At 58.9% G+C, this 27,534-nt stretch overlaps 1 protein-coding gene across 2 annotated transcripts in view; it reads right to left on the bottom strand.

Moving 5' to 3' along the window:
* PHF21B (PHD finger protein 21B) overlaps positions 1–27,534 on the bottom strand; it is an 83,165-nt gene that overhangs the window by 7,528 nt on the left and 48,103 nt on the right. For both annotated transcript variants that reach the window (XM_043882492.1, XM_043882493.1), the window contains exons 3-7: positions 10,803–10,895; positions 9,335–9,685; positions 8,361–8,501; positions 4,365–4,416; positions 2,037–2,113 (exon numbers count right to left, since the gene is read on the bottom strand). In XM_043882492.1, coding sequence (XP_043738427.1) covers positions 2,037–2,113; positions 4,365–4,416; positions 8,361–8,501; positions 9,335–9,685; positions 10,803–10,895 — 714 coding nt within the window. The remainder of the gene's footprint in view (positions 1–2,036; positions 2,114–4,364; positions 4,417–8,360; positions 8,502–9,334; positions 9,686–10,802; positions 10,896–27,534) is intronic.

The following is a 27,534-nucleotide window of genomic DNA, read 5'->3' as shown; positions in this document are numbered from 1 at the left end:
GGGCATCGCGGCTCCCGTGGGCACTCCTGCCTCTTTCAGGAAGGACGGCTAGAGATATCCAGGTGGGGCAAATCAGTAAGAAAGCAGACATCTGGCCATCCATCTGTCTGCCTCCTGAGCCTTCTTTCTCAGCAGCTTCTGGGCTCAGATGGGGAAACGAGGCATAAGAGGGACTGGCTCCCCAAACCCCACTTCTTAGCATGACGTCCAGGAACCTGACAACAAAGAGTGGCCCTTGGCTCATCACGTGTAAATGGAAGAAGTTTCCAGTACATTCCATAAGGTGACTTCAGTCCTGGGTTTTAGCAACGACAGGCCACGTGGGTTCAGACCTTGGTGGTTCAAGGCAGCTTTGGCTGTGGCAAGACGATGGCTGTAGACTTGAATGACGGGTTGTAAATCCGTCTCTCTCAACATGTTTGGGTCGCGTTCAGGTCAAGAGAGATCCACAGAACCACATGTGTGTCAGGACTCAAGGTCACAGGGCTTTGCATCAGCTCCTGATTCGCTAATCAGGTCATTTCCGGTCAAGGCCACAGATTTCGGAGACGAGGTTATGGCCTGGCCCCCAGAGCAGGGGCCGCATCCATCGTGAGCACAAGCAAGGGGACGGTGCCCATCCTGCACAGAGGACATGCTGTTTCCATGGCTGGAGATGGAGGAACAGCTCGGTGCCTCTCACAAATGGGGCCCAGCGCTCGGGGCACTGTCTCAGGAGACAGCGTGCTCAGCAAGTCAGGGAGGAAGTGAGCGGGTGTGAACATGCATGTGTGCTGAGCGGGAGTCGGGAGGGTCCCAGCGAGGACAGGCAGGTGGGCTAGGGAGCAGGCGACAGAGACACAGGGCGCTCTCCCCACAGGGCACCCACAGGCGTCCCCTCCCAGTGAGGTCCAGCTTGTGAGCTGCAGACGTGGGACAACTGGCCCCAACTCAAGAATTCCCCAAGGGAAGCAAGCGCAGCATCTTCCTGTCCTCCGGGCCCCACAGGGCCTCACTGGTCTCCCCGATGTGCCAGGGCCTGGGGCTCTGCAAACTTGGCTCCACTTCAGGGGGGCCGCCCGACTCCAGGGCCCTCATGAAACAGCTTCCCTTTCAGGGCAAGATTCCAGGGCGTTTTTTGCAGGAAAGCCCAGAGCATCTGTAGCCCCAGCAGACCTGGTTTTTAGGAGATGACATCTGGATTCAAGCTGAGAATTCTGGACTCTGATGTGCACGGGCAAGGCGATCCCATTCTGGATTCAGTTCCTCCCTGGGAACACAATGCTGGGAGGGGCTAGGTGCTCCCTGGGTTGCGCCCTTAAACGGCATCACCGACTGGCATTTGGTGACTCTCATCACCTCCTAGTAGAGCTGCAGCCGACCTCGGGTTGGGGGTGGGTGGTGTGTTGGATGGGATTTGGATGAAGGGGGCATTCCCTCCCTTGGAGTTAACTGTCACACCCTATTTGGCCAGTTTCAGCTATCTGAGCTGAGTGCACACTGCCCATCATGGAGAAGCAGTCTTAGAGCTACATGAAGGGAACTGGGGCTCAGGGGCCAGGGGGTGGGGTGGGCATGCTAGGCGCGGTCTCTCCTCGCCCACAGAGGGAGCTCAGTGAAGTCACGGCCACTCCCTCCCCTCCTCCAGCCAACCCTTCTCCCCAGTCTCGCTCAGCCCCAGCTCCGCCCAGGCCCTCCTCTTTGTGGTCTCTCTTGAGTCAGGAGCTTGGGCTGAGCCGGCCGGGCTCCGGTTGGGCCCGAGGGGTCCCAGGAGGACCAGGGGCCAGCACTCCTGCAACCAGACCTCATGCCGGATCATCTGGATGAAGAAAGGGAGCTGGCCGCGACCCGCATCCAGCCCCAGCCCCGGGGCAGCCCGCCTGAAAAGCTACTGACACGGCGGTCCTCTGCCTGTCTCTCACCAGATTCTGAACCCAGGAGGTCAGGGCTGTTCACTGTCACGCCCTGAGCACTAATCTGGAAGGGCAGGTGAGGAGGCCGGCCCTGGGGAGCCTCCCCCCACCCCTCGCCAGGTGTGCGGGTGGCGGGCCCCTCACCTCTGTCTCCAGGAGGCCGCTGTAGGCAGGGTTGGCTGTGCTTCTCCGCTTTCGCTCCTGGCGTTTGCTCTGGATCTCTGGAAAGGCCCAGATGCAGCAGTTACGGGAGTCTTCCTGCCCTGGGGACCCTGGATGCTTCCCCTACGAACCCTGGGCACCGCCTCCTGCCCCGTAGCCCCTCTGCCCAGCATCTGGGCCCCAGAGTGGCCCTGAGTGGGCTGGGGGCTCCAGAATTGTTCACTCTGAGGCAGGACGGAGCTGCTGGCCTCAGGACGAAGGACTGACTGGGCGGAGGGTGGGGGACGCTCAGAGTCCAGGCACCCGCTCTCAGCATGGCCCCATGTGCCATCCTCCGGTACCATCCTCCGGCCTGGGGACGTCTCTCTCGGGACCCTTAGGACAGCTGGTGCCTGACGGTCAGACTGTGGCCAGACTGAGCTTCAGACTGAGGCTGAGGGCTCCTGGGAAGGCAGGTGCCCGCTCTGCTCAGCCAGCCCGGCCCTCTTGACAACAAACACGGTCCTCCCTGTGGGGCCTGGCATGGTGAGCCTCCTGCAGGTTGAGAACCAGGTTTTCCCTCCTTTTCCTTTCTCCCTTTTGCTTTGACTGCCAGGTGGGCCCTGTCTCTCTGTCTGTAGCTATTTTGACTTTATATCCTAGTCTCTGTTTCTCGGATCTGATTTCTCCTTTGAAACTGTCCCAATATTATTCATGTGTGTCCCATAAGACATCTCAGACCCTCTGCGGAACAAGTTAGGGTCCAAATAAACACATACAAAAATATTTGGGGTATCATAGGCAGGAGGGAGCAGAGTTTGCAAAATGAGGACTGTTTATACAAATTATAACACTCACAAATGGATTCGCAGAGTGCTTTTAGCTCAGTCGCCACGACAACCCTGCAAAGTGGTTTTCCTCATGTCATAGATGAAGAGACTGAGGTTCCGAGTGGGGAAGGAGTTGGTGCAAGGTCGCCCAGCTCTAAGCAGCATGGCCAGGACTTGAACAGGGGACTTCCGACATGACTGTTGGGGCCAATTCCACCAGCCCAGGCTGCCTCCACGGCCCCAAAGACAGAGCAGAAACAGCTCTCAAAGGCCGCCACTCACAGTCGGATTCCCTACACTCAAGTTCAAGCAGGAGGATTCAGACATTCACAGAACTCCTTCCAAGAAGGCAAGAGGGGCCATGAGAGGAGGGGTCCTCGGATGGGACATTCCCACCGGGGTCAGGTCCATGTAGCAGGGTATCTGAGTGGCCAGGCCATGCCCCTGTACCTTCCCACCACCTACACCCCAGCTACCATGGAAAGGCCTGGACCAACCCACCTAGACTCGGCCGGGCACAGGGTGGCCTGGCCAAGGCCCTTCCCTCCCCCTGGCTTCATGTGCTGTCCTGGAGAGAACCTTCCCCTGAGATGAGAGCTGGTCAGTGCCTCGGGCGCTGGGGTATTCAGTTCACTCCCTTCCGTCCCTCAATTTTAAGAAGGAAGAGCAATCTAGTTTTCCTTCCTGAATCCAGGTCTCCCTGGGGTGTGGGGGTGTTCTCATTTTATAAAATGTCTTTAGCAGTGAGGTTGGAATTGTGGAAAAACACTCTGGGTTGCGAGTCAGGAGACCTGGATGCCATCCTGGGCCTGATAGTGACTAGTTGTGTGACCCTGAGCAAGTGAATCAACTTCTCTGGCCTCCGCTTCCCCACACGTGCCACGAGAAGGTTGGTTTTCTGCTTCCTAGGCCCCGAGATTCTACGACGATGCCCAGAGCTCATCTGTAGCTGCTCTCATCGGTAGAGTCAGACCGCACCTGTAGTATCATGCCGACCTGTCTACTCAATGTGCCGATATCCACTGACCGGTCTGGGGGCGGACATGAGCCCACAGGCCAACTTGACAGAAGGGGAGGTGGCTGCTGCTCCTCTTGGTTCTATCCAACAATCCCAGGAGGAAGAGTTGGCTATTATCCCATTTTATAGATGGAGAAACTAAGACCCAGAGGAGCTGGGTGACTCGCCCAAGCTTGAGCTGTCAGTCATGGCAGAGCTGGGCACCCCGATCTTATCACTTCATGGTGCTGCCTCCAACTGGGGGGCAGGGAACCCACAAAGTCCCTCCAATGACACACAGAGGGTTCTGTGCAGAGTCAAGCCAGGAGAGCAGGTGGGCTCCTTGGTCTCGGTGATGACAACCAGGCACTCGGCACCAACCTCACGGAAGGTGGGTCACATCTGACTGGGAACCTGAGACCCACTGCTTCTCTCTGATGCCAAGTCAACCAGCTGACCCACCCACCCCGCAGCCAGGCCCAGCCCCACCTCGAGGGTCCTCACCTTCCAGGTGTTCCGTCGTCACCAGGCCCAGTGCAACCATGAAGGCGATTTTCTGAAGGAAGGCAACAGAGAAGGGTTAGCCCAGCTTTTCTATTTGGGGGTTTCCTTAATTTTTATCTAATGCTCTTTTGCTGTTCCAGGATCCCACAAGACATGAGTCATCCTGTCTCCTTTGCTCCTCTGGGCTGTGACGGTGATCACAAACTACAAATTTCCAGTTTTACAATAAATAATGTACAGCATTGTGACTAAAGCCAACAGTACCGTACTGTAAATGTGAAGGCTGCTGAGAGTAGATTTGAAAAGTAAGTGCTCATCACACAAAAATAAATAACCGTGGAGGTAACAATGGATAACATAACAATGGATATGCTAACTGCAATTACGGTGGTGCTCCTGTTGCAACATACACGTATCTCAAATCATTATGTTGTGCACTTAAACTTATGCAAGGTTATATGCCAATTACCTCTCGATAAAGCTGGAAAACATTTTTAAAAACAAGGGGGGGTGACTTGGTTATTTCTAGTGAATTGTAGAAAGATCCTTCTGGCTGCAGAGAGGAACTATCTGGGGGCTGGGAGCCTGGGCAGAGGGGAGGCAGGGACAGGGGCTGTGGCAGCAGGAGTGGCAGGGAAGGAAGGAGCATCCAAGTGCATGGGTCTTGCCCAGACAGGTGGCTCAGCTGTGGCTGGGGGTGTGGCTTGGGCTCGGGCTGGGGGTGTGGCCATGGCTGTGGCTGGGGGTGTGGCCTAGGCTGTGGTTAGGGGTGTGGCCATGGCTGTGGCTGAAGGTGTGACCTAGGCTGGGTCTGGGGGTGTGGCCGCGGCTGGGGCTGAGGGTGTGGCCTAGGCTGTGGTTAGGGGTGTGGCCTAGGCTGCGGCTGAAGGTGTGGCCTAGGCTGGGTCTGGGGGTGTGGCCTGGGGTGTGGTTTGGGGCTGGGGTTGTGGCCAGGGCTGTGGTCTGGCTGAGATTGAGTCTAGGGCCAGGACTGTGGCTGTGACTGGGGTTTGGCCAGGGCTGGGGTTGAGGCTGTGGCCAGGGCTGGGGCCAGGCTGGAACAGGGCCAGAACTCCTGCTTTAGCTGCCATTCCATGGGGCACAGACTAATCTAAGAGTGACCAGTTTGGTCAGATGCTGCCCAGGGCCAGGGAAACGAGTAGCACAGAAAAGGCCAGGCTCTGTCCTGAGGAAGCCAGGGGCTCTGGGACAGGATGGAACCGGCCGAGCCTGGGGCAGGAGCCAGGCGTCCAGGGTCCGTCCCGGCTGAGCACACAGCCCGGTGACCGCGGACACGCCGACCTCTCTGAGCCTGTCTCCTCATCTGTACAGTGAACGCTGTCACTTCTGCCCCATCCACCTCGCAGAGCAGCTGGGAGGATGCGGGCGAGCAGGGGAGGAAGCATAGTTAGTGATGGAGGGTCGCTCGGCAGGGAAGCGGGGGGTTACTGCCCCGGGTCCCTTCAATGCCTTGTGTGGGTGCTGTCGCGTCGTGTGCCCGAGCCCAGCTTACCTCACAGGCAGCCGTGGGCTCCAAAGACAGTGTGTGTGCGGGTGTGCAGACCCTGGGACCTCAACAGCCACTGCCCTGGAAGCCACCACACAGCTGAGCCTTACCAGCCCCAGTCGGTGTCTCTTTAGCCCCATTCCACACCCACCCCCGGCCCCCCCGAGTCCATGACTGGCGCATCCAGGGACATTTCTGGGGCAGCTGCTGCTCTGGCCTCCAGCACTCTTGACTTAAGTTCTTCACAAACAGGTTCAAAGGCCTCTGGGAAGCCTGCGTCTGTGCAACACAACAGCTCCAGCCTTCTTCTAAAAGCAACTTTAATAAGGATTTTTACACCAGGACGTGTTGTAATTGCAAGTTCTATTTAAGTCATTACATGTATTTACGCTAATTATGTAGTTAGATGTAATTATACTAATTGTATAAATGCACAATAATTGACTAAGATATACTTTGAAAGAACAAAGAGATGCCACCCAGAAAACCTTCCTGAATATGAAGGGTGCAGAGAACCCCATCGGAGGACAGAGGGTGCTCATGGGAACTTGAGCTGTGACCTGGCCCCTCAGCCCCACCTCGCATACAGTAGGTGCACATTCATTGCCACCAAACAGAACGGACTGTCTCTCTCGAGACAAGATTGGGCCTGCAGCCACAGAACAGACTGGCTGCATCTCAACCGTGGTGAGGAGTCCACTCTACCAATTCCCAGCAGGCTTTCTGGGTGTGTCCCAGGATGATAACCAAGTCACTCTCCTGCTCAAAGACATTCCATGGCTCCCTACTACCCAAGGAATGAAGTTCCTCCTTGGCCACCTGCATCCGGGTCTTCCAGAATCAGCCTCCGATGTCCATCTTTAACCCCATGTCGAGAAGTTCTCCGTAGCATCATTGACTCAGCGGACATGAGTTTGAGCAAACTCCGAGAGATAGAGAGGGACAGGGAAGCCTGGCCTGCTGCAGTCCATGGGGTCACAAAGAGTCGGACACAACTGAGTGACTGAAGAACATTCTCAGAAATTCTCACCCACATGTGCTACCCAGGGTCCAAAGAGACTGGCTGATTTTCCAGGGTGTGCTGAGTCCTTTCCGCATGTCCACGTGACTGCCTGGGCAGCGCCCTCCAGCGCCCTCCAGCCACTCGTCCTTCTCCTGAAACCCTATCTGTTCCCAGCCCGGTGATCATACCCCTTCCCTCCAAGGCCTTCTCCCTCTCCCTGTGTGTTAAGTCTTTTCAGTCGTGTCTGACTCTGCGATCTCACAGACTGTAGCCCGCCAGGCTCCTCTGTCCATGGGATCCTCCACACAAGAATACTGGAGTGGGTTGCCATGCCCTCTTCCAGGGGATCTTCCCGACCCAGGGATCGAACTTGCAGTTATTGACTTCTCATGCATTGGCAGGAGGGTTGTTTACCACTAGCACCACCTGGGAAGCCCTCCTTCTCCCTGGATCTCCCACAGCTCAGAATTTGTAATTCTCTGACAACACCTGCCATTTATTCTAACCCAGGTTCAAGTCCGAACGGCCGTGCCTGTGTCTGGCGGTAGGAGTGAGCGTCCCTCATGATCGGACTAACTACGTCTGCCCTGTCTCACTGTGCCCACCCTCAGCCCAGAGCCTGGCTTGCAGCAAAGGCTGAGATGTGACTGACAGACAAATGACTGGATGAATGACTTCTTTAGATGTCAGCGCTCTGATAAAAAGAATCACAAGGATCTGGAGGAGCCCAGAGGGATCTTCTGGTGGTAGGTGATCAGGGAAGGCTGCCTGGAGGAGATGGTTTCTGAAGGTGATCTTGTAAGACAACACAGTCAGTAGGGAGAGGAACGGGGGCCAGGTAGGGGCAGTCACAAGGAAAAACGTCCAGAGTGGGTGATTTTGGCCCAGGACGGCTGAGGATGCCAGCAGGAACACAAGGACGCCATCTGCTGTGACTAAAAGTTCAATAAACAGCTGACTTCTAAGGCCTGCAGGGTCCTCCTGGGCTGCCTTCAGTCGTTCGGTGAACAGTGGGGTGGAGGGAGGAGCAGGATGCTTCAGGGTCACGTGCTGCCAAGAGCAGGGCTGTCCCCTGGACGGGGGGTCCTGAGGACAGGGGGACGGGATGGGGGGACAGCCAGGCTCGGGGGTGCGGGGTAACAGCCAGAAGTGCCCAGGCATGCTTCCAGGACCTCAGTGGACACAGACCGTGGGACACAGACTGTGGGATCCTCCCAACAGTGCTGCCGGGAAGGCAGACTCACCCCTCCCATCTCACAGATGAGGAAACGGACGTGATGCCCTACACCCACAGCACTCCCAGGCTGGGAGGCCAAGCCAGGCGGTCTGGTCCAGGGTCGGAGCTCACCACTGCCCCACACGGCCCCTCAGCCTCAGCCAGCAAGACTGGGACATGCAACAGCAGGACCTTGGCTCACAGGGCCAGTTCCTGCCCCAGCCCCTGCGGGGCACGTCCTACAGCGGCCCCCAGACCACCGCCACCCACCTCGGGGTTCTCCTGGCTCGGGGGCCGCTCCTCCTTCCTCTTGCTGCTGGCCTGAGCCCCCCGAGACAGCTCCTCCGTGGGCGCCCGCGACTCTGTGGTGTTCTCAGGCTGCGGCTGCACTTGAGACTGAATGATGATGACCTGGAAGACGGGGTGGAGGGGTGAGGGGGAGCTGGAGGGGCCCCCGCGGGCAGGGACTATGGGATGGAGGGTGGAGGGGAGCTGGAGGGGTCCCCGTGGGCAGGGACTGTGGGGTGGAGGGGTGAGGGGAAGCTGGAGGGGCCCCCGCGGGCAGGGCTGCAGAAATAGGGGCCAGGTATGTCCACCCACTTCGGGAACAGGGCCTGGAATTGCAGGATCATAGAGGAATGAGGAGGGGGGAATCACAGAGGAGGCAACCGGGGCCTAAAAAGTCCTCGACTCCCTCCCTCCATCAGCAGGGACTCTTCCAGCCACCCACTCAGCCACACATTTTATTAGGCAGTTAATTATTCCAATGAATGAAATAATTCATCCGTCAAGGCATTATTCTTTTCCCATGGATATTGATTCATTCAGCCACACGGTCCTCTTTTTCCTTTTTTTGGTGGGGGGTGCGGCGTACACCGCAATGCATGAGGGATCTTAGATTCTGACCAGGGATCGAACCTGTGCCCCCCGCAGTAGAGCCCCCAGGACCACCTGTAAAGTCCCTAGCCACATAGTCTTCCACTCACGTCCCTTGCACCCCAGCTTCTTCCCGCACGGATTCATTCACTTGATCCCTCATTCATACACCACTCACCCTACCCCCACTCATTCATTCATTTATAACCCCACCCCCATCCACTCCCTTACTGATTGGTTCAGTCTCGCTGTTCCCTCACTCCTCCGCTCTCCCTCCATCCATTCACTCGGCCACTGATCGTTCCGCCGTCCGGTCACTCACGCTGCCCGGGCCCCGTCACCTGGCCCTGCGGGGAGCCCACCCTCACCTTGTTGTCCGCGCTGATGAGGAGGGGCTGGACTTTGACGCTGTCGCTGACCACGGACACGGCGGTGCTGGGGGCCATGGCTGCGGCATTGCTGGGGGCGGTGGAGATGATGGCGTAGGCCACCCCGGCGCCGCTCAGAGGAGAGCTGACGGAGGCGGGCTCGGGCAGGGCCCGGGGCTGGCTGCCGGGCGCTGGCACATGGCTCACGGTGTTGTTGGCGGTGGGGAGCGCGGGGCTGGGGTTCTTGATACTGACCACGGTGGCCTTCTGGAATGTTGGGGGCTGCTTGGGTGGCCGGTCCCGGCCCGGGGTGACGGGGAGGCTGTCTGGGATCAGAGTCTTTGGCCTAACCTGGGGAAGGGAGGGACGGGGACACAGTCAGACAGACACACACAGTCAGACAGACAGTCCTGAGCAGAGCCAGGACTTGGGGAAGACTCCAGAGCAGGGGCAGGGACGTGACCTGGCTCAGAGACCCCAGTGTTAGAGGAGAGGGGATGGCGGTGTAGAGACCTGGGACCTGCTTCCGGCACCACCTCCTCCAGGAAGCCCACCCTGACCTTCAGGCAGGCTATGAGGTGCTATTCCCATAGCACCCCGGGAATCCTCCTGACTCAGGTCAATCATTCTGGGTTCACAGCGTCTTGACTCCTTGTCTGTCCCCCTCCTGGAATCCGAGCCTGCTAGGGACAGGATCCCGGTGAATTCAGCACAGGCGGGCATTCAGAGGGGCTGCCACGAGGACAAGAGGGCCCGGGGCCCCTGCCCCTCACTGGGCTCCGGCTGAGGGCGTCTGTGCAGCCTGCAGCCCAAGGACAGCCAGGAGCTGGCATCACCTGGGCAGCCGGCAGCCCCTCGCAGCTCAGCAGCAGGTGCCCCACTAAGTTGAGTCCCCACCGGCAGGCTGCTCCAGACCTGGCCCAGCTACAAAGGCTTTTGTGTCCCGATTCAGCCCTCAAGGCCGGGGAGGCACCGGCACCCCCTTTGCAGAAGAGGAGACTCTGCCCAGGAAGGTTACAGGTCAGTCGACTCGTCCAAACTGCTGAGTCCAGTCTCAGGGGCCCCAGACTGGAGCCGGGGGCAACTGGCCCAGTGTCTCCCAAATGCACCTGCTCGTCCAGAGTTCCTCACACCGTGGTCCATACTCAAGAGTCTTCATTACATCGTGATCCAGTCTGGAAACAAACTCTGCCCACAAAACAGTGTTTCTGATGTGTCTGCTCTGTGCTAGTCAAGCAGAGTTTATTCCATTAAAAAAAAAAATTCCTAGTCATGACCCACTAAACTGACTCTTCAGTTCTTCCCTGTGTGAAAAGTGGGGTCTAGTCCAAACGTCTGCTCTGGAGGGTGGGCAGAGGAGGCGCGAGAGGAAAGGGACTCCCTTGTGGTTGCACCTAAAACCTCAGTGCTGAGGGGCTGTGGACAGACAGACAGACAGACACCCCAGGGCCCGCTGCAGGCCGCTCACCTGAGGTAGCACTGCTGCTCCTTGCCCGGCCAACCTCTGCAAGGAGCTGACCTGAGGACCGGTGACAGGCACTGCAGTGATGGTTCCCAAAGCCTGGAAGACAGCGGAGGGCGGCGCTCAGGAGGGACGGGGTGCTGGGACGCAGCACGCGAGGAAATTTGGGGGCTGTGGGTCAGGCACAGGGTCTTGGATACAACACCAAAGATATAGTCCACGTAAGAAGAAGTTAACCAACTGAACTTCAAAAACAACTGAAGTTGGAAAGACAGTAAGAGAATGAAAAAATGGGCCACGGACAAGGGGAAAAAACATTTTGCCTATCACCTATCTGATAAAAAGACTTGTACCCAGAATATATAAAAGAACTGCCAAAATCCACTAATCAGAAAACAAACAACCCAGTTAAAAACTGATTCAAACAGAACAGATCACTAAAGCGATATGCTGATGGCAAATAAGTTAAGCTAATGAAAAGATACTAAATACCCTGAGTTACTAGAGAAATGTGAATTAAACGATAGTAAGATACCACTACACACCCATTCAGAGAGCGACGATAAGAAGAGCTGACCGCGTCCAGGGTTGGTGAGGACGTGGAGCAGCCCGTCCACCTCTCTTGGGAACATAAACTGGTGTAACCACACTGGAACAATTTGGCAGTTTCATAAAAAGTTAAGTATATGTGTATTGCTATGGACTGAAGGTTGGTGTCCCCCAGAACGTGCGTGTCGAAACACTAATCCTCAGCGTGAAGCTTTTGTGTGGAGCTTTTGTGAGTGACCAAGTCATGAACATGGAGCCCTCTCGATGGGATTGTGCATGCTCAGTCAGTTATACCTGACTCTCTGTGACCCCAGGGACGGCAGCCCGCCAGGCTCCTCTGTCCATGGGATTCTCCAGGCAAGAATACTGGAGAGGGCTGTGATCACCTCCTCCAGGGGATCTTTCCAACCCAGGGATCAAACCCACACCTCCTGCGTCTCCTGCATTGTCAGGCAGATACTTTACCACTGAGCCACCTGGGAAGCCCTTCAGACAGACACAACGAAAGACCTAGCTTCTTTTCTAAACCTAGTCTTGAATCAGACGTCACAACATAAAACTAATTGTAAATAAAAATTGAAATAACTTTTTAAAAGGCTTCGTTCCCTTCCCCCGCCTCCTCAGTTTCAGGAATTAGAGACGGTCTAGATAAGCGCTCCAGAATTAGTGCCCTCATAAGGAGAGATTTGAGAGGGTTTCCTTCCCCTCTCTGCCTGTGAGGACACAGCAAGAGAATGTTGAAAGTGAAAGTGTTAGTCACTCAGTCTGTATCTGACTATTTGCGACCCCATGGACTGAAGTCTGGAAGGCTCCTCTGTTCATGGGATTCTCCAGGCAAGAATATGGGAGTGGGTAGCTATTCCCTTCTCCAGGGGTCTTCTCAACTCAGGGATCAAACCCCTGTCTCCTGCATTGCAGGTAGATTCTTTACCGTCTGAGATACCAAGGAAGACCTTTGAATGTTAGCGTCCCCTTAAAATTCACTTGTTCAAATTCTAATGCTAGAAGTGATGGTGTTAGAAGGCAAGGCCTTTGGGAGGTGCTTCAGCCAGGAGGGTGGAATCCTGATGAAATGAATGGGATTCGTGCCTATAAAAGAGGCTGTGCCGACTCTAGCCCCTTCCCCCAGGGGAGAAGTCTGAAGCTGGAAAAAGCCCTCACCTGGCCATGCTGGCACTCTGATTTCCAACTACCAACCTCTAGAACTGTGAGCAATAAGCTTTTCTTTCTTTTTTTAAAATATCATCTCTGCTGGATGTCTCAAAGGCACTTGGTAAAGTTTAATACTCATTCATAAAAACACTTTTTTTCCCCCAGTTTTGGCTGCACTGTGTATCATGTGGGATCTTACTTCCCTGACCAGCGATGGAACGCAAGCCTCCCGCATTGGAAGGGCAGAGTCTTAACCACTGGACCGCCAAGGAAGTCCCAGTAAGTTTCTGTGTACGATACCACCCGGTCTGTGGCATTTTGTTCTAACAGCCAAAATGGACAAAGGTAGCATCCATCTACAAATCAGGAAGAGGGTTTGCACCGCAAACCAGATCAGCCAGCACCTTGATCTGGGACTTCCCAGACTCCAGAGCTCTGAGAAATACGTGTCTGTTGTTTAAGCCCCAGGTTGATGGTGTTTTTGTTGTAGCAGTCCCAACTAAAACATCCTGCCTCTAGACACTACTCAAGGGAAATGAAAGCACATGTCCATACAGAGGCTTGTTCAAGAACGTTCCCAGCGGCTCTACTGGAAACAGCCCAGGTGTTCGTCAACGGGTCCACAACAGGTCCACAGATGAGCAAGCTGTGGCATATCCACCCAACGGAATATTATTCAGCAATGAAAAAGGAACACGGAATGAGCAACTGATACACACAGCACGGATAAGTCTCAAAGTGGTCTTGCTGGATGAAAGGAGCCAGTCAGAAAAGGGGATACATGTTATTGTATGATGTCATTTACATGAAATTCGAGATGGGAGAACGAAAGGAAGGGACTATAAAGGCCTAGGGAAACGTTTGAGGGTCAAGGGTGTGTTTTCTATCTTGATTCTAGTGGTGGTTTCACAGATGGACACTTATGTCAAACATCTTGAACTTTTTAATTATAACACTTTATTGTATATATTATTCTAACAAAGCTGCTAAAAATAAACTCCCTCCCTATTTCCCCCCTTAAAGCTCTCTCTGTCCGTGGAAGGAGTATCATCCTTCCCCAGATCAGACGACAGAGGCCCCGAAACCCACAGAGCTGCTTCTCCTGGTTACGATGGGGTGGTCCCTCCCTCCTCTGGAATTTCCCACCTGCCCCAAGTGGACAAAGCCCTGAGGTTCATGTCCTTCCAGCCAGCTGCCTGCCTCTCTGCATGGAGCCAAATTATCCACATTTAACTGGAAATTCACCATGGACACTTGCTGGAATAGAGCTTTATACGCAATGCAGAAAGAGTCCAAGCAAACACGGTCACTCTGAGGAAGTGTCTCAATCCACCATGCCGTTTTCCCCTCTCCAGCACCATGCCCTGCGAGCCCTGCCGAATGCCCATGTTTTAAAGATTCTGCCCGCCTTTCGCAAAGGGATGCATGTAGGAGGCAGTGCCCCTGGACCTGCTGCTGCATCCAGCATCACCCCTGGACCTGCTGCTGCATCCAGCATCACCAGTGGCCTGTCTGCTGTCAACCGCCGGGCCCCGGCCCAGAGCTGCACAGGTGAGCGGCAGGCACCAAGGGAGAACCATTTCATTAAATAAACTCCCAGGCGATTCTGCCAACCTGGGGACTGCGGGCCGAGAGGAAACCAGCCTGTCCCTCCAGCAGGTTCTGTGGCAAAAGGCCCACATGGGCACTTGGCTCCATCCGTGGGTGGGGCCGTGCTGCGCCCTGGAAGCAGGGGTTCCTGCACAGAAGGCCCCAGGGCTGCAGGACCGCAAGGGCAAATCCATGCCCAGCTCCCACAGAGGCCAGAGAACAGGCACAACGCTGCTTTCCCCGGGGACTCCCTTCTGGCTACGATCCCCGAACAAGCCCTCCAGGCGAGTGCTGCACGCCATCTGTATGTTTTTCCAGTCCTTGCGTATCTGCATGGAAAGGCGTGAGGGTTGCCGTGCATCCGACTCTGGGTGTGTTACTGCACCAGCTATTTGATTCTCTGGTGCCCACTTGGGCACATGCGTCCTGTGTTTCCATGTGAATTCCTCTCTGGGTTCCTCTTCTGCCCTGTGTCCGTGTGTCTCGCACGCACCACCGTCCGTGGTCCTACGCCTTCACTGCAGGTCGGTTCTCAGCCCCCTCTCCTGACCTGAGACATGCCGGTGACTTCTGTCCACGCAAAGAAACTCACAGCCAGGGAGGAGAAGGGAGGGACCACGAGGGGAGGCATGGGCAGAAGCTGGAGGGGCAGAGCCCCCGAGCTTGGGGTGACTCAGAGGGTGGGGGAGACGGGGGAGCTTTACTTTGACCTCACTCTCAGACACTCGGTGACCAAGAAAGAAACACGACCCGCCACGGGGGAAACAGTGAACACCTGCGGGATGATCACGGAATAATCATCCACTCGTTGACTCCACGAACTACAATACTGCCTGACCCCAACCGACGGCATTGATGCCACTGCCTGGGACTCAGAGCGCCTGCTGACTCTTTAGGGAGCACTCTTCAGGGTGCCCTGTGTGCCAGGGGGGCAGAAGAGGCATGGCTGACTCCCTAAGTCAAAGCCCGAGGTCCTAGCCTTTGGGGAGGAGTTTATCAAACAGGCTGCTGGGCAGGTTTCCGGGAACCGCGGGTTTCCTCCAGGATCACCAGAGCCCCCTTCCTCCCCAGTCCATCCTCCCATCGCCAGGTATCTGTTCCCCTTCACTCCAAGGCTTAGCCCAGAGCACATTCTTCCATGTCCTTATAAACCTTTAATTAACAAGCTGAAGAGACATTTTATCTGGCAGGGACTGACCTTTCTGCTCCATGTCGGAATTTATCGATAGATGAAACAATCATCTCAGAGGCTATTCCACCAGCCCCGGATAGTTTATGGCCGCACTCTGGTCAAGATAAATGAGCTCCTTATGACGACAGTTACAGCTTTAAGCATTTTAATAGGGGAAAGGGGGCCATAAAAGTCAAAGATAACTTCATGTTTTTTCCCGCATCGGTGGCGTCCCCGGGGGCAGCCTGGGAAACCTCGGACGAGCTCGGTGCCGGCCGAGGCGGGTGGGAGGCGCCCAGCAGACAGGTGTGTCTGACGGTACCCGGGCTGGGACAGACTGGGCTCGGGTTCTGGCACCCTGCTTGGTGCACGTGGCCCCCTTGCTCTCTGCGCCCGGTCTTCTCGTCCATGACGGGGAGAGTTTCTGCAGCAGGGGGCTAACGGGAGTGGGCACCCAGGGTCCACACAGAGCCTGGTGCATGCTTGGCTCTGCGAGCGCCAGGTGAAGGGAGTGGGTCAGACCCGGCCGGGTCCGTGCCTGGACCCGGGACACAGAGCGTGGGAGGGAGGGAGGGAGGTACAGCCTGGTACCCCAGCAGGGATGGCCTCGGGGTCAGCTCGTCCGGGAGCCAGTCCTGCAGAGGCCCCTCTCTGGCTGGGCCGACCTGCGGAAGTCTGCTCTGCTCTCCAGCATCCGTCTCTCCGTCTCACACACGGGGCACACACGCTCCTCTCCCCGCAACGACGAGAGTCAAGTGCACGAACGTGAAAAGTGTGAGGATGCAGAAAAGGACACCAGCGCCTGGGGTTCCGGGCTTCCTGCTGTGTTCACTTCAACAGCTCTTCCTCTGCGTCAGGGGACAGACCTGGAGTGTCTGGGGACAGTCTGCATCCGGGGGTCCCATTGAACCCCAGGCAGCCTGCACGGCCTGGGAACTGGGGTGCTGGGCAGGACGGGAAGCTCTCACCCAGACTCTGACCGGATGGATCAGAACTGGCCTTTCTCAGCTCTGCACTCCTGCTGGACGGCGGCTCCGGGAGGCCGCGGTCAGGCTGAGACCCCTCTGGGTGCTGGAGGCCGGCCCCAGCCTGGCCCAGGCACCAGCTGGCTGAGATGTCTGATGGACGTCATCAGACGGCCCTGCCAGGAGATACTCAGGGGGCCGCCAAGGGCCGGGGAGCAGGATCCTTGAATCCGGCACACCCAGAGCCCCCGCTCCACGAGGCGGGCCTGCGCCCACCACCCCAGGGGCAAACCTGACCCCTGACCCCTGGGCTTGGTTCTAGCTCCTGCACCAGAGTGAGTGACGCCAGACCTCACCCAGCCGCCCTCCCAGCGGGACCCTCGGTGTGGGTGCGGACAGGCCCAGGGGTGGTGAAGCAGCCCCGTCCTGTCTATATTAACTTGTTCCTGAGGAAGACAGAAAGCCAGCCGTGGGGACCAGCCCGTCTCCGGGGCTGGATAGGACAACCCCATGCGGCTCCCCAGCCAGAGTCCACCCTGGTCTTCATCAGCCACGTCTCTGGCACTGTTTGTGGGCCTCTGCCCGGGGCTTTCCCAACGGGCCTGCCGAGCTCCAAGTCCCAGGGCCCCGCATCCTGCATGGTGACGGCAAGGACAGGCAGTCCCAGCCAGCAGGACAGAAAGCCCCAGGACGAGGGCACGCAGTGACCCCGGGACGCATGGCAGGTCAGGGAACCCAGTCCTCTTTCCTGGCGGCAGGAGGGCGGGAGCAGGCCGGGGGTCACCGCGAGCCCCGCGGTGGGACAGAGTGTGCGCAGCGTGGGGCTGAGGAAAGAGGGGCGTGCACCCTCTAAGCCTCACGTCCTCTAAGACCCCACCTGGACGCCCTTTGCCAGAACTTGCTCCACACACACGACTCAACTCAGGCCTGACCTTGCCCCTGAATTCAACCTCCGACTGAGCACCGTGGGAGTGCTCCCAAGCCCCTCTGTGCCTCAGTTTCCACAATGGCCAACCAAAGACAACCTCCCGCCACCCCCACCAGGACTATCGGCATGTCACAGCGAGCGGGAAGGCGCCGGACAGACCAACTTAGCCCTGGACCGAGCACACCACACATGGCCCCTCCCGAAGCCAGCAGTGAGCTTCCACCCCCAAAATGGAAACGTTCACACGTTTCCAATTCAATGCCAGCCACACAGAGGGCTTCCCTGGAGAGTGAGTTCGGGAGGCCAGTGGGTGGGTGCGTGGCAGGTTCCTACAGACCCCAGGGCACATGCCTTTCCCCAGCCTTAGCCCCTAAACCCAAACCACCAACCCTCAGACAGGTGCCCCAGAGGTGACCCAACCCTGCTTCCAGTGGCACTTGGGCCATCAGAAGCTATTTTTTAAACTCCTCTTATTCCCACTCAGGACTGGCAGGGCCAGCCTCACAGAGGGGCCTTCCCACGTGACGGCACCAGGGAGGGGTTGCCATGGCAATGGCTCCTGGGGATGCAGTGGGGCGGATGGCTGTGTGAGTACCCGTGTGGTCTTGCACTGCCTTCTGCCGGACATGCGACCCTCCTGCTCCTGGGGGGCCCTGGGGTCCTGTCCACACCTGGAGGGGGCGCAGCTCAGTGATCCCAGGAGTGCCAACAGCAGTGACCGTCCTTCCCCATGGTCACCAGAGAGACAGGCCTGCCCTCTGATCCCCCATCTGCATGTCAGGACCCAACCCTTGGGCACAAAGGGCCACAGGCCGCCGCTCAGAGGCTGCAGGATCAGGGTCCAGGGAGCTTTCATCAGGGTCCAGGGAGCTTTTCTACCTTAAAAAGTCTGAACCCGGAGGAGAGAAACTTCCCAAGTCGGTGCTCAGGGGACTTGCAAAGTGCCCACTCTCCCTCGAGAGAACCGGACAATGTGAAGCGGGTGTCTGAACCTGGGCACCGCACAGTTTCCCTTCGGTTCACCGACGGAGCATCGCGGGCCCAGAAGCTGGAGGCATTTTCCCCTGAGGCCACGCGACTCTCAGCTGAAAGCTCACGTCTCTGCTGGGGTTTGCTGGCCCAGAGCAGATGGTGCCCACGAGGAGAGAAGGAATGAGCCTCTGCAGCAAGGCCGGGCCCTGCCCTGTCCCGGACGGGCCACGCCACGGTGCAGGACACACAGGAAGCCACGATGGCGCCTCGCCCGCTGACCCTGCCCAGACCCCGAGCGCCTGCAGACTCGGGAAGCAAGGCCGTCGGGAGGCTACGATGACTGGCCGAGCAGTGGATGACTCAGGCCTCAATCGATCACCCAGCCAAGGAGATGCTGGGCGTGGGGATGGGAGGGGCCGAGGAAGGCCGTGCAAGACCCGCTCCCACAGGACGCTCGCAGGTCCTGGACGAGAGCATCCAGCTAGGCCAGGTCCCTCCTGAAGGCCTCCTGGGGAGAGGGCGCAGCCTGCACTCCCATCCCCCACCCCCCACGGGGGCCCGGGTGACCTGGGACTCAGTTTCCCCATCAGAGAAATGGGAGCATGGCCTTCCCCTCTCATCGGGCTTCTGAGAACTCGGGAGTGATAACTGTCGGAGCTCCAAGTGGGTCCCAGGCTGGTGGCTCCGACGGTAAAGAATCTGCCTGGAATGCGGGAGACCCAGGTTCGATCCCAGGGTCAGGAAGATCCCCCGGAGAAGAAATGGCCATGCATTCCGGTGTATTCTTGCCCGGAGAATCCCATGGACCGAGGAGCCTGACGGGCGGTAGCTCTCGGGACCGCAAAGAGTCAGACACGACTGAGCAACTAACACACACGTGGGTCCCAGGGCCCCTCCGTGCGGGGGCAGTACCAGCATGGCCGTGGTGATCAAGCCACCAAAACCGGCCCCCCGGTCCTGGGGGGGGAACGGACTGGTCAGGCGACCACAGCTCAGCGCCCCTGGTCCCCAGAGCACCCCACCCAGGCCGCCGCCATGGGACACTCAGGACAGCTGGGCTTCTCTGCATCTGTATGGAGACCATGTTGAGGTCCATACGAATGGACATGATGGAGCTCTAGAAAGGGGAGCCTTCCTAAAGAAATGACACCCACATAACGTGTTTCTTGTTGAGAACAAGGTGGACACGGCTCCTTAGAGGCTCACCCACCGCCACCCCGGGGCAGCCCGCGGGGCATCTGTCCACCGAGGCCCCGGGGCTGGACAGGGCACCGCGGCCCCACTGCTGACCCAGAGCATTTACCCTTTACCAAGGAGTTAAGAGAAAGTCCTCTGTGTCCCCAGGGTCAGCCCAGGACGCGGCTCCCGGTTCCTCCGGGAAAGCCCGCACTTCAGGCCCCGGAAAGCAACCGTCCCGCTGGCCGCCTTCAGCCACCTCCCACCTAGACTCCCGGAAGCTCAGTCCCAAATCAGTGCCCATGAGAGGTCTGCAAGCTGAGCGGCTGGGGATACGGTTGTGTGTCTGGGAGCGGCTTGTCGCTGGGTCCAAGCAGCAGCGTTTTTGTCCAAGCTCGGCCCGGGCAGGTGCTGGGCTGGGGCTTCTGTCTCCTCGTCACTCACCAGGAAAGAGAAGCAGAAGCTCCTTTGGCTACAGGGAGCCATGCAGGTGTTGCCAGTTCCCTTCCCAGTTGCCAGAACATTCCGCTGGGCGCCCCCATCCCCCCACACCGAGGGATGAGATGGGGGCTGGTGCCACGCAGCCAGCCTACGGCGGGACCCGGCTCTCACCACTGCCTGAGCCCTTGGCCGCCACGTGCGAAGCCAGACGTCTTGCGGGGCTGGGGGTGGATTTCTGGGGCCACTGTGTCCTGAGCCCCTAAACGTCCCCATAGACCCGTCTGCTGGCTTCATCCTGGGGGCTGCCGCCCCTGCCTCACGTCGCACCTGCTCAGATGACCACACACACCCTTGTGTGGCGAGCTGAGTCCTGAGCTGAGACTCTGAGCCAGAGGGGAGGGCTTGGACATAGGAGGGGCCGGCAAGCATGGCCTGGGAGCCGGGTGCCCACAGCCTGACCGGCAGCCACTGGCGGGTCTCAGGCTGGGCAGGGAGAGCCCGACCTTACGGAGCTCAGACCCCAGCACTGCAGTGGTGATCCCCGAGGAAGGAGGCTACCCTATTTATAAGCACACGTCCATCCGTCCATCCCCTCTGTCTGACCCGGGTGGCTGGGCTCCAGCCAGCGCCGGAGACACAGAAGAGGAGTCGCCTGAGAGCCGGGCTCCCGGCAGGAAGAGGAAGCGCCTTCTGTCCAGGCAGTCCCTGTGACCTTGATGAACCTTGTCTGGGAGGCTCATGGGGGGCCCTGGGGTCAGGGCAGGGCAGCTGTGGCCCCAGACACTCTCCGGACGCTTGCCGTTCTCTGCGGGGGCTTCGAGAACTGCGTGGAAGGCAGCATCCGCTTCCCCAGCCCCTCCTCCCAGCCGGGAAAGTGTGCCCTGAGCTGATCAGAGTGGGGGCCCCTGCTTTCTGCACCCCGTGAAGCTCCCACCTGAAAGGGGAGCGGCAGCCCCAGGCCCCCGAGAAGCACCCTGGAGAAGGTGGCCAACTGCCCGCTCTGCAGCGGCCAAGCAGCTTCCCAACTTGCCATTTTCCTCTTGTCTTTTTGGAACCGCTGTGATGTGGAGCAAAGATAACAACGGAGCTCCAACATCGGTGCCAATAAACATCAACGTAACCGAAGCACCACTTTCACGGTCGTGCAAAACCAGCTTGTTATTCGCAGATAAAATCCGACTGCCGCCTCCATCACCGTCGGGAATGCTGGAGACGTCCTTCCCTGTGCTGAGGCAAGCTCTGCCAGCCCCGATCAGCGCCCCTAAGCCCGCGGCCCGCCTCCCCTAACCCCGAACTCACCCACACAGGACCGCCAGGGGGCCTTCGGGGGTGGGTGCCTGTGAAAACCCAGGGAAGGCACACCACCTCTGTCTCCTCCCAGCCCACGTCCCGTGTCTATGGCTGGGACCCAACACATACGCAGAGCTCCAGTTACTGGGCGGGGGGCCAACCAACCTGCACTCGAATTCCACTCCCCTGCTGGCCTGGATCACATCAAGCACCCTGTCCTCACCCCCGAAGCTGGGGCATGGAGAACCGCCTTCCCTGCTCCCGGGACCAGAGGGTCAGGCACTGGGAGGCACCTGGCACTGAGCCGCCGGTGTGAGTCACACCATGGGTCCCCCGGTTCACACACACACATCAGGGACCAAGTGTGGGGACAGGGCTGGCGGGAGGGCAGCGGGGCTCCCGGTGCAGTGAGGATCAGCAGGTCCCCGTCGGGGCGTGCCCGGGACAACCGGGCCCACAAGTGCGGGCACCAGCCAGCGCCTCTGATGGGCAAGACTGGGGAGAGCCGACGGTCGATCTGCAGGGGACGGATGGACGGGAATGTTCAGAGGACGGGAAGCCTCCTGGCCGCCCGCGTGCGTGAACCACCGCACGCGTGTCCCCGTGCGAGCAGGGCCTTGGACCCCCACCTGGAGCTTGGCTGTTCCCTGAGACTGACCGGGAGCCTAGGAGGGCTCTTGGCTGCTGTAGCCAGCCAACCGGAGCTGCTGTGTGCCGGCAGGACCCGGGGTGCCCACTGTGGGCCAGGCGGGGAGCCCTCTGGGGGTGGATTCTCGCCTCTTGAGATGTGCCAGCTGCCTCCTGGAGGGGCAGGGGGTCCAAGCGGCCCACGTGCCGCAGCGGCCGGGGTGATCTTCCCTCCTGGGGCTGGCCCAAGCCTCAAGGCTCTTGCCCACAGGCACCCACACCCGCTGGTTGCCCTGCCCTGAGCATCCTGCTCCCTCCTGGGCTCCAAGGGCCGGTCCCCAGGGCACTGCTGCTCCCGGGGGAGGGGAGGCCATACCCCGGGGTCTCTCAGGAGACCACAACACTGGTTCTTTAAAACAAGAACCCTCTTCCTAAACCTGCGTCCTCACGCCCCACGAGGGGAGTCGTTTCCTGAAGCCCGGGTGCTGTGAGGAGGCTCTGCACACGCCCACCTGGAGGCAGAGCTGTTGACCGCGTGCTCCCGGGGAGATCAGCTGCCAGCCCAGGTGCTCCGGCCAGGCTGGGTCCCGGTGACCCCGACCGCGAGGGGCTGGCCGAGGCGGGCTGCCCGGGGCCACTTAACCAATGCAGAGGTCTACACGGGGGAGGCCATCCTTAACCAGAGAGGCCCAGAGAACACACGCGGCTGGCTACTCCACGCTGACATTTAAAACACCCTTTCAGCAGCCCCCAGCGTGGCAAAGTGGTTTAATTAACTTGAAAGGCTGTAATTTTATGCTATTTAGTAGGAAATACACACGCTAAATGGCATCGTGGACTAAGTGTCGGGGGCTGTGATCTTGAGAGTGCAGGGAAGGAACGGCCCCGAGGCCCGGCAACCACAGGTGTGGGGTGGGCGTGCGGGCGGCCGGGGAGCGGGCACACTAGCCATGTGCCCGCAGACGGCGGCGTCTGAAGCCACATGGGATCCGGGGTTGGGGGGGGTGTCCACAAGGCCAGCGAGAACGGCCACCTTCCATCATCTCAACTGAGAAACCAGCGTTGTGTCTGAGAACCGAACGTGGGGGAGGCTGGAGCTGGTCAGGGCCCCTGTTCCTCCTACTCAGGTGCTCTGGGTACCTGCACCCCGAGAAGGAGGCACCCCTGTGCTGTCCGGCTCTGCCTGTGGACACGTCCAGAGTCACAGGGAGGGGGCAGTCCTGGATGGCCGCCCCCTGGCTGGAAGCTTCCCCCCCCCGCCACCGTCCCCAGTGAAGGGGTTGCCTCTTCTAACGAGGCGCCTTAGGGAGGAGACCAACCCCTGAGCCCTGAGGACAGTGCAGAGGACCAGAGGCTCCGGCTGCCGCCTCGCGGGCACCCTGGGAAGACACTGCACCAGCTCTCCTTCCCCTGCCCATCCCCTGGAACGATGGAGCAAATCCTGTAGGGAAGGACGTGGGCTTGTGTCCAGGGTGGCAGGAAGGGCGTGGGCCCATGTCCAGCGCTGCAGGAGGCGGGCATGGGGTCACTTCCCTCCCAGCGCAGAGGGGCCGCCTCCCAGGCCTGGGCTGAGAAGCAGGCAGCATGCTGGGCTCCTGCTTTCCCCAACCCTCGACCCCCACGGACCACCTGGCCCCATCGCCTCACACTCCCCGGCTCCCCCCAGACTTGGGGCGCAGTAGTGTCTGTCCCCCCGACAGAAGGCCCCAGAGTTGCTCCCCAGCCCCCCGGGTCCAGAGGCCACCACCAACCGCTGTGCACCTTCAATACCAACCTCAGTGACAGGAAGACGCCATCCACGGGCGTGTCCTAACTGCCTCCCGCCACTGACCCCAGGCCTCCGGAAAATAAACGGTCACTTAGGAAATCTAATTTCCATGTGTGATTGGCGGGCGCCCGCACCCACTGGCCCCGGCCTCATCAGCCTGCCACCTCCGACTCCCTGGAATCTAATTTAAGGGGGGCATGTCTGCACGGCACCCCAGGGAGCCTGCTGGCGGCCAGGACACGCTCTCTATGGGGAGAGGTCCCCTGCGGTGAGCCTCTCATGGGTGGTGGTGGGCAGGGGTGAGCCCCGGGCCCCCAGAGGCGCCTGGCACGCCAGAGACCACCCCCCGCCAACCCAGTAAGACTGAGAAACAGGCTACTTGCAGTGAGCACGAGAACTCAGTGTATGGCTTGATGATTTCAACAAATGTCTACACCCAAGTCACCACCACTCAGGCCAAGATACAGAACACTCTAGCAACCGCAGAGGCTCCCAAGATCCCCTCAAAGAGGGTCTGGCTGGGGGAGCAGGGTCCTGCTCTTGGCAATGGGCTCCTGGCTTGATTTCCTGACCTTGCAGCCAATAGGAAAACAGGATTAACCCCCCACTACCTTTCTGACCAGGTAGTCCTACTGGTAAAGAGCCCACCTGCCAATGCAGAAGACGTTAAGAGACCCAGGATCGATCCCTGGGTGGGGAAGATCCCCTCGAGAAGGAAATGGCAACCCACTGCAGTCGTCTTGCCGGGAGGATCCCAGGGACAGAGGAGCCCGGCGGGCTACAGTCCATGGGGTCGCAAAGAGTCGGACACGACTGAAGCGACTTAGCAGGCATCTACCTTTCTGACCCGTGGGCAGTAACTGGGCTCAAGCACCGTCTATCGAGAGCCGCTCCGTGCCAGGCCCCGTGTGGACACAAGCAAGCAAGGCATGGTGGCTGTGCCTGTCTTAGGGGTCAGGCTCTGATCAAGTGCCGGGCCAGGACGTGAGGATGTGAGCCGGGACCTGACGCTGCTCAGACAGCAGAGATGCAGGTCCCGCCAACACAGAGGGGCCGGGGGTGGAGTGCTGACCGTCACTGACAAAGCGCCGCTGTGTCTAGGCAGCTTCCGTGCTTCTGGGAGGTGAGTTCAGGACCCCAGCGTGGACAACGGAAGTGACCTGCCCCAGGGGAGCAGCTGGGGAGATGCCAGTGGGAGGGGACCCGAGGGCGGCCCTGTCCTGTGGGAAGAGACGCAGCCACGGTGGTGGGGGGCATAGAGAGAGGCGTACCGGGTCCCCGCGGGGCTCGGCATGGCCGAGTGGGGCCCCGCTGTGTCCCAGCCCACGCTGCCCGGCGCGCAGGGGGCGCTTGAAGTCCATCCAGAGCAGGGCAGAGGGGACTGTGATGCCCGGCAGTGCCTTGGGACCTGGGAGCCGGCAGCGTGGTGGGTCCCGGGGATCCCTCCTCTGCACGAGGTCCTGTGTGGGGGAACCACACTCAGCTCCCGAGGGGAGGGGCCCAGCCCCAGGCGGCCCCCACTCCCGCCTGCGTGCCAAAGAAACAACCCCAGTCTCTGGACTAGCGCCTTCATCTCTGGACTCAGTGTCCCCACTTCTAGGACGGGGCCGCCAGCACCCGGGGAGGGAGATGGTCAGGCAGGTCCCTAGAAGTTATCTTCTGAACGTGACGCCGAGATGAGCCAGGCCCAGGGCAGCGAGCATGGAGGCGGCCACAGGAGGCTTGGCCGCAGGGCGCCCCGCGTGGCAGGTGCTGTGCCGACGCGCCCATTCTGCAGGACAGAAACCTGGGGATGCTCAGCATTCCCCACGAGCTTGCTGGGCGCCAGACCCACCTTATGCTGGGGGGAGGGGGTGGCGGGGTTTGAGAGCTCGCCTCTGGGAAGCGTCCCGGCCTGGCTGCGATTCGCGCAGAGCGGAGACGAGAGGACACGGGCGAGGCTGGCCACGGTGGAGCCGCGTGGATGGACGCTGGCTGGCTCTCGCCAGAGCCCGCCTCCACGTCCTCAGGATGACCGTCTGCCTGGGGCAGCTATGTCACGTGGCCACAGGCACACGTGGGAGGAGACGCCTCTCAGGGAGCTTCACCGGGGCCAGAGGCCCTGCGGCCAAGCCCCCTTGAGGTGCTGCCTAACAGAGCCCGGCCCAGAGGGCATCCCGGGAGCGCTAACGACTCCTGCAGCCCTGCAGACAGGGCCAGAGGCCACCTCTGCACAGACAGACACGCGCCCGGACACAACGCACTTTCCTGAATGGCTCCTTCCCCCACCCCCGGGTGGACAGCTGAGCAGACGTTTCAGGACCTTCCCTCTGTCGTGCACACCCTGATTCACCGTGGCCAGGCTCCACAATGCCCCCCAGGGATGGCAGTCTGCTCCATCCCAGTGTAAGTTACCTGTGTGTATAAACTATCAAAACTCATCAAACAGTACAATCAAGATCAGTGAATTTCAATGCATGTAAATTATATCTCAAAACAAAAAAAATTATATGTTAAAAAAATGGCAAGAGCTGCAGCTCCAGCCCTTATGGTAAGAAAGGAAAAGGGGGGGAGGGCCACTGGAGGGTTGCCTGCAGGAGCCCAGACTCACCACCCACAGAGGGGGAGAACCTGGGTCAACACCCCATCCCCCCGCCACCTTTTGGCAGCTTCACAGTCAGCGTGCTGCTTTGGGACGGGAATCTGCAGTCCTTGCTATGTCAGTTAAGGCCTGAAGAGCGTGTCCCAACTCCAGGGGGCTTGGGGAGTCGGGGGAAGGACTGAGACTGGGAGAGAAATCGGTATGATCTCTGGGTAGCACTGAGGAAAGTCCTGGAGTGGACAAGGTCATTTATGGAAGTAAAATGTACACAGGCCTCAGCATCATGGACAGGGTTTGTCACTGTCCTGTTACAGATTTCTGTCCTCACATCTCTGAAAAGCACCTGGAACTGCAGGGAAGGGGTGGCCCGCTGAGGGCTATGAGGGACAGAGGACGTTCGCTCACCTCGGTCAGGCTCCTGGACCTGGCGCCACGACACCTGCAGTAAATGGACAGAGCTACACCCGTCGACGGTGGTGGGTGACGGGCGGACAGCCTGGAGATTCGAGAGGGACCAGAAGCTGCACTAGTGGAGGCAGGGAGGCGAGGCAGGAAGTGCAGGGGGCTCCGGGGAGGCCACGTGATACGAGTGACAAGGCATGAAGACCGGGGCGGGGGGAGGGTGGTTTAACCAGGAGGAGACACGAGCCATGAAAAATCCCAGTAAAAGCCCAGAGTACACTGGTGGGGAAAGCTATGTTAAAAGTGGGGCTTCCCTGGTAATCCAGCGGTTAAGAGTCTGCCTGCCAGTGCAGAGGACATGTGTTCAATCCCTGGTCCGGCAAGATCCCACACGCCGCAGAGCAACTAAGCCTGTGCAAACACTACTGAGTCCGCGTGCCTAGAGCCTCTGCTCCACAACAAGAGAAGCCACTGCAGTGAGAAGCCCGTGCACCCAACTAGAGAGAAGCCCCCAGTCGCCACAACCAGAGAAAGCACGCCCACTGCGACCCAGAGCAGCCAAAAGTAAATTAATAAACAAAACTTTAAAAAGGAAAGAGGTGAACTCCTTGTCCTCAGAAGCCACATAACCAGGGGCTGGGAGATACAGAGCATGGACAAACTCCCATTGCTCAGAGCCTCAGTCTTCCCATCTGCAAAAGGGAGCCATCACGGTAAAAATGCACCGCCAGCCTCCACCAGACACAGTGACATAAGATCATGAGGAGATTCACAACTCCTCATGGCAAGACGGCCTGATCCTGAGGCCGGCCTCTGGGCAGGCCTGCTCTAGGCCCACTGGTTGGTTGGCTGAGTTATTTCCACACTCCAGACAGGAAACTCAGCCCTTAAATTCCAAGGAAGCCTGCGTCCCCATGTGAGCTTAGCTGCTCTGTCGTGTCCGACTCTTTGTGAGCCCATGGACTGTAGCCCACCAGGCTCCTCTGTCCATGGGAATTCTCCAGCAAAGAATACTGGAGTGGGTTGCCATGCCCTCCTTCAGAGGATCTTCCCGACCCAGGGATCGAATCCAGGTCTCCCGCGTTGCAGGCCGATTCTTTACCGTCTGAGCCACTAGGGAACCCCC

This window comes from Cervus elaphus, chromosome 22, assembly GCF_910594005.1.
Source record: "Cervus elaphus chromosome 22, mCerEla1.1, whole genome shotgun sequence".
Lineage (NCBI taxonomy): Eukaryota > Metazoa > Chordata > Mammalia > Artiodactyla > Cervidae > Cervus > Cervus elaphus.
This window is presented reverse-complemented; position numbering and strand designations above follow the sequence as displayed.